The 6,077-nt window shown below is 39.2% G+C and overlaps 1 protein-coding gene across 1 annotated transcript in view; it reads left to right on the top strand.

Moving 5' to 3' along the window:
- The first annotated feature begins 540 nt into the window (after positions 1 to 540).
- prss16 (serine protease 16) overlaps positions 541 to 6,077 on the top strand; it is a 12,465-nt gene continuing 6,928 nt past the window's right edge. Inside the window, exon 1 of the mRNA XM_084674915.1 lies at positions 541 to 743. Coding sequence (XP_084531041.1) covers positions 674 to 743 — 70 coding nt within the window. The 5' untranslated portion in view covers positions 541 to 673. The remainder of the gene's footprint in view (positions 744 to 6,077) is intronic.

The raw sequence follows: 6,077 nt of genomic DNA, 5'->3' as shown, positions 1-6,077 counted from the left end.
ACCACGTTTGTGGTGCTGATTTATCTGTAGTTTTATGTTTGAGCACTGGGTGGAGCATTGCCTTTTAACAGCCAGGAATACACAGGTGTGTGGCTAGGGGAAATGCATACAGCTTTTCACCGTGTCAGGTCTGTGTCAATTGATCCAATACAAAAGAAAATGAATGGAACGAAACCAAACCAGATATAATGAAATGGACTGTATTACTGGTGCTGCCGTCAAGACAATAACTGGGTAAACAGCAGAATGCAGAGAAATTGTGGACATTGGTTTATTGGCAAGCAGAACACGCGTCCAGGGCAAGTTCTCCCCTGGTCCCACCTCATTGGCCAAGTGTAGGAGTCGATAAAAGGCTCTACAGGGCCTAAATGTTGCAGTTGAGAGTCTTTAGTTTGGACACCAACTAACCGCTCTTCAAGCATTTCTGCTGCTATCAGCGTCGCTCCTGTGTTTGGCGTCAGATATCAACGCCAGAAACACATTTGAGTCGTGATAACGTTAAAATGTGACACTTGATGACCATAAATACCGAAGCCCACTAATAGACGACCGAGCACAGGGAAGAAACACAGCTCCACGCACCGTGTTTTTTTTTCTATTTGTATCCAATACTTTTCCATCGAATCCAGAAAAGTGTTAAAGTAACAGACTGAACGTGACCAAGTTGATTAATATGTTGAAAATGCTTCTCTCTCCGCTCCGATGGCTGATTCTGTTGTTTCTTGTGAACTTCGTCTATTCTGGTGAGTTAATATATTAAAATAACCCTTAACACTAAAAACTAAAGTTATACAAAATTATTAAATAACAGCATTCATATTTTAGCCTATGCTAAATTGTGATTAAATACTTTATTAGACCTTAATCTTCTGAAGCACGTTACCCAGGTTACAGTCTATTTGATCGATTATTACAATAAAAAAGCGGTAAAGAATCTAAATGAATTTCAGTTTGCATGAAGCTACCGCTCATACAGTCTACGCCACACCGTCCGGGATGAGACAGTAAACAAACACGGTATTTTGGCCGCTGCAACACGCATTGGCAACTGATAAGGGGTCGGCCCAATGGTTTAGTCTGTCAGTTCCCTATCAGCTAGGACCAAAAAAGTGATGCTGGCTTAGTGCAAGCCCCCACCCCTCGCCTCTCGGCTTGAGGCAACAGCCCCGGTGGATATAGGTGGTATTGCATTTCCGATTAGGCCTATCTACCCGACTCGTCCGATCGTTTTTTTCTATTAACTCCAGCAACATATCTAAAACTATCTCACCCAAAAAATGTTGTTAGATTCTCGAACCTGGCTCATACTACTAGCTTTTTCATAGAATAATCTTTCCAGATTTTTGCTAAATTTGAAAACAATCCGAAATGGCTAAACTAGCAGCCCGTTTATTTGCTTATGTCAAGAAAAGTTGCCTGGAAACGTGTTCGCGGATCCGAACAGGGGACGAGCACAAAAGGGAACATCAGCAAATCAGCAGTTGCCTGCCTTTATTGTAGCACGTTTTACAAATAGTTGCACACATACATGGCGGTTGTTTGTAGAGTTTATGTCCGTTATTTTAAAGCAGATTGAACCATTTCGTAATCAAAGCTATTATGCTCACGGCATGACAAACGTAATTATAGCATAGTATAATTAGTTGTAATATCGTGGCATGTTACGGCGTCATTATTGATTGTTGACATGTTATTCTGGAGCAAAGACGAATATGAATAAATCATGTCTGATAGCCACAATATGGTCGTTATATTGTTATAACTTGTCAACTTATGTCAACACACAACGATGGCATTAACAATAAGTACCTAGAAGTAAACAAGACAGAGCCATGTTCATGTTTAATCTGTCTGATATCTTTGGTTTAGGTTTAATATTTGCAATAGACTAGGTGACCTACAGTTAAGGTAGTTCTGCCAGTGTAAGCATTTTCATTTAAAGCTTTATTACTACTTTGGGGAAAGGGGAGATGTAGTATGACCCTCTGGATGCCCCGTACCTGGGGCTGTTTAAATGTATCTGTGGGTTGTCATGGAAACAGTTCAGTAAATATGCCAGCAAGCTAAAGACATGCTGTTGTCCGTATCCGTTTGTAATGCCAACGACCACAAAGAGCTTGCTCGCCCTTATCCCCCTTACCCGTTACTTCTAGGACACACCCCCGACCTATGAGAGAGAGTGCGCCTGAACAGTTGAAAACTTCAAAACCCTGTTTCGCGTAAACGCCAGTTAGACAGCTTATTTACTTCATGTCAAATTAACTGGCCGTGATTCCCAGAGACTCGCCTTGTTCTCGGCGTGTGGCGCGCTGTGTGCGTCTCTCAGATCCGGGAGGTGGGCTCTCAAGGGAGGACGGACAACAACTCTCTTTTCAAATGTTTATTGTAAAATATAAGAAAACAATACAAAAGATTAAAAATCCTATCCTCCTCTATGGAGGCGACTTGGAAAATAATAAAACGCGGGCCTTGTGCCACAATTCAACAAAATATCAAAACTGTCAGAACAACTCAACACAGCTTTAGACTATGAAAACTGTCAGACTAAGAGCAGATTTGGAAAGGATGTAACGGAGTAAAAGTGTATATCAGACTCAAAGGACTTGTCAAAGACGTTTCAAAGACTTTGTGTCACATTGACCTACATATCATTTTGATATGCTTCAATACCGATGACACCTTTCTCAATTGGGGACTGTGCCATGACGCTCGTATCCAGCTATCCTGTATGTTTCCAAGGAACTTTCACTTTCCAAAAGGTCAAGTGTGGTTTTCTCTATAAGAGCAGTTTACCACATCCTCTACAAAATTGTCATACCAAAACATTCTGCTCCAAACTTTTTAGCAGTCAGTAGTTATAACACATCTATTTTAGAAAGCACATCTACAAAGTTATTTCTATCATATCTTAAAACATACGCAAGCCATTTCCTAAAAACACATTTGCCAATGCACATATTATCTAGTAACTCAATATGCATATGCAAGAGATTAAACATTTAAATGCAAAACTCGATATATGTTTGCAAACAAATTTAAAAACGTTTTAATACAACACTTAATATATCTGTGCAAGCAAATTCTAAAACTTTTTAAATCCAAAACTTGATATACGTATGCAAAACACATCTTAATGCAAATGCACATTTTCTCTATCATGCATCACTCTTTTTTGGGGGGGGCACCAACTCTATCTCTTCTATCTTGCTACGTCTGAAGTCATTCATCAAATCTTCAGACAACTTGGATAGATCATCCCAGTTGCTGGTATTATTGACTTTCTGAGACACACAATGTTTAGCTCTGTCTTTAAGCATATTTTCAATTTGAGTGTCTGCCTGTTCCATAATCATGGTATTAAAGGATGTCTTGTATTTTTCACCCTTACAATGTTTGTAGGAGCATATGCAGGATCCAATTGTCCTTAATGAGACAATACATAGGATCCACACCAATGCCCACATCTGAAAAAACATTTGTTTTTGCAGGTTTAATGTTGGAAAATAAATACAAATGTGAACATTAATCTAATATGATATAGGATATCATGAAATATACTTACAACTGACCAACTCTTGAGGTTAGAGATGGAAACCCTCTCCACAAGGCTAAGATCTTCAGACTTCTTGCAGGGAAGTGTTGAGTTCTCTTTACTGAATTTGTTCCAGCAGCAGACGTACCAGTCCCCGTCCAGATAAACAGCAGCCACCCAGAGAAAAGATGTGCTAAGTGCGTTGGAAATTACTCTAAAAAATCCGAAACAACTACAGTTCCAATAACAAAATAAAGTTTGGGAGTGTTTATCCATCAGAAGGAGAATGAACATTAAGATAGGAATTGGCAATACCATGTAGGACAAACACGGTCCAGGAAGAGAACCTGGTTGACAAGGACATTTCAGGTCTATGTCCATCACAGCGTGGTAAACAAAGAGAAATGTGATGAGCAGATACACCCCTGTTGCCTTTAGCAGTGGTTTAATGAAGTTCAGAAGTCTCTCCATGAAATCGTGTGTAAAAGTCATGATGAGAATAAGAGTCAAATGCCAAAGTTGACAAACCCTCTGCAGATAGACTTACAAGAGTCTTGGTGTTTATGTACCTCCCTAACCACACCTACAAAGAGGATGGCAAATTCACATACAAGTACAAAGTACAAGTGAATATGGCAAAAGATTACAAGATAAGACACAAACTGTAGCCAGAGATTTTTTTTCATCTGACATGACTGGTAAGTGCACATAACTTGTTTTCTACCTTCCACATATATACGTCTTTTCAAAAGTCAACTTTAAACACAAGGTGAAACACAATGAGAATTGTTTGACCAAGCTTTCCAGTTTTCTCCAACGTCCTTTTTCCATGTATAGTTGTACACGATAGTACATTTCATTCACTTATATTGATATTATTAACATAATTTGAACTACAATGTTATAATAATGTATGGTGGCATCAGGTCACACTGTCCCTCTATGCCACCCTACAACTACCTCGTTCACCCCCTTACCACCCCTACAATTACAGTGTAGTTTGCTTAGTTCGCTCATGCCTTGGGCCGGCCCTGCCTACTTATTAGGGATCAAATCAAATCAAATCAAATGTATTTGTATAGCCCTTTTTACACGCAAGCATGTCACAGAGGGCTTCACATACCCCCATAGAACTGCCCCTCAACCAACCTAAACCCTCAAGGAAGACAAGGAAAAACTCCCAGAAAAACTCCCAACAGGAGAAAAAATGGAAGAAACCTTGGGAGGAGCAATTCAGAGAGGGATCCCCTCCTCCAGAGACGGTTGGCAAGAGAGAGGAGCAGAACACAAGCTAAACATAGTCATACAGTGTCAATGGGTTTTGAAACACCAAAAATATACAGCAACGGAACTATTACAGTAACAATATACAATAACAGGTTTACTTTATTTGTAACATTTAATGTTTAACATGCACAAGGGATGTGCATCCGTCTTTTCTTTCTTATCTGTTCAGTTAACGTGCTAATGTTACTTCAAGGTTAAACTAGCTTGCTAAAATTGTAGAAGTATTTGCTACAGTTTGTCAAGTTTTTTTCACATTTTCACTTTTGCCATGATATGTTCAGTGGTGTATAAAGTACCCAAAAGCCATACTTGAGTAAAAGTAAAAATACCTTACTGGAAAATGACTCAAGTAAAAGTAAAAGTAACCTTCTAGAAAACGACTTGAGTAAAAGTCTTAAAGTATCTGAACTTTTCTGTACTTAAGTATCAAAAGTAATTTTCTGATGTTAAATGTTTTTAAGTATTGAAAGTAAAAGAAAAAGTAAATGAAATACTAAAGCAGCACCGAAAGTAACAACCTTTCAGTATCATTACTTGAAACTGAAAACAATTTTGTTCCCCCTTCTCCATCCCCTTTCCCACGCTAATAATAAAACAAAACTCCGTACTATCAATACCCGTGACTGTCGCAAGCGCTGAAAGGTCATTTTCCAAGCTGAAACTGATCAAAACATCTCAAAAGCTCCATCTCACAGGAGAGGCTGTCAGGTTTGGCCATCCTTAGCATAGAAAATGAACGTGCGTGCAGTTTAGATGTAAAGAGTGTGGTAAAAGACTTTGCACACAGATTTGCAAAAAGACGCGCACATGTGTATTCAAACCTGTAGAAAGTGTATCGACTATATGTAGGCCTTTTTGTAACTTGTTATGTTGTTGTAACATATGCCATATGCTCTGTTTGAGCGTTTTTTTGTGATTTCCCTCACAAGACAAGCTTGAGTTTTGATATCTTGCATGTATTATACGGCTCTTCAGAATGTTCCAAAAAGTTCAGTTGATCGCGGGGGGTGGGGGGCCTCATGCGTTTCCGTTATGGGCCTTGATTAAAGTATCGGCTCCTTTAATTTCCCTTTCTTTCTGCCCCCAGGATTTTTTCAATTTAGCTAGTACATTTCAGTTCCCGCTTTACATTAACCTACTTGCACATCATAAGTATTCTATATCTGACTGGCCAAGGTTTTGTACCGCATTTTCACAATAACATTGTGGGAAATACTGGCAGGCATGAAATGCTACCAACAGAGTGAGAGTGAAGGGG

Source organism: Hypomesus nipponensis, chromosome 15 (genome assembly GCF_054491055.1).
Source record: "Hypomesus nipponensis isolate SF chromosome 15, ASM5449105v1, whole genome shotgun sequence".
Classification (NCBI taxonomy): domain Eukaryota; kingdom Metazoa; phylum Chordata; class Actinopteri; order Osmeriformes; family Osmeridae; genus Hypomesus; species Hypomesus nipponensis.
This window is presented reverse-complemented; position numbering and strand designations above follow the sequence as displayed.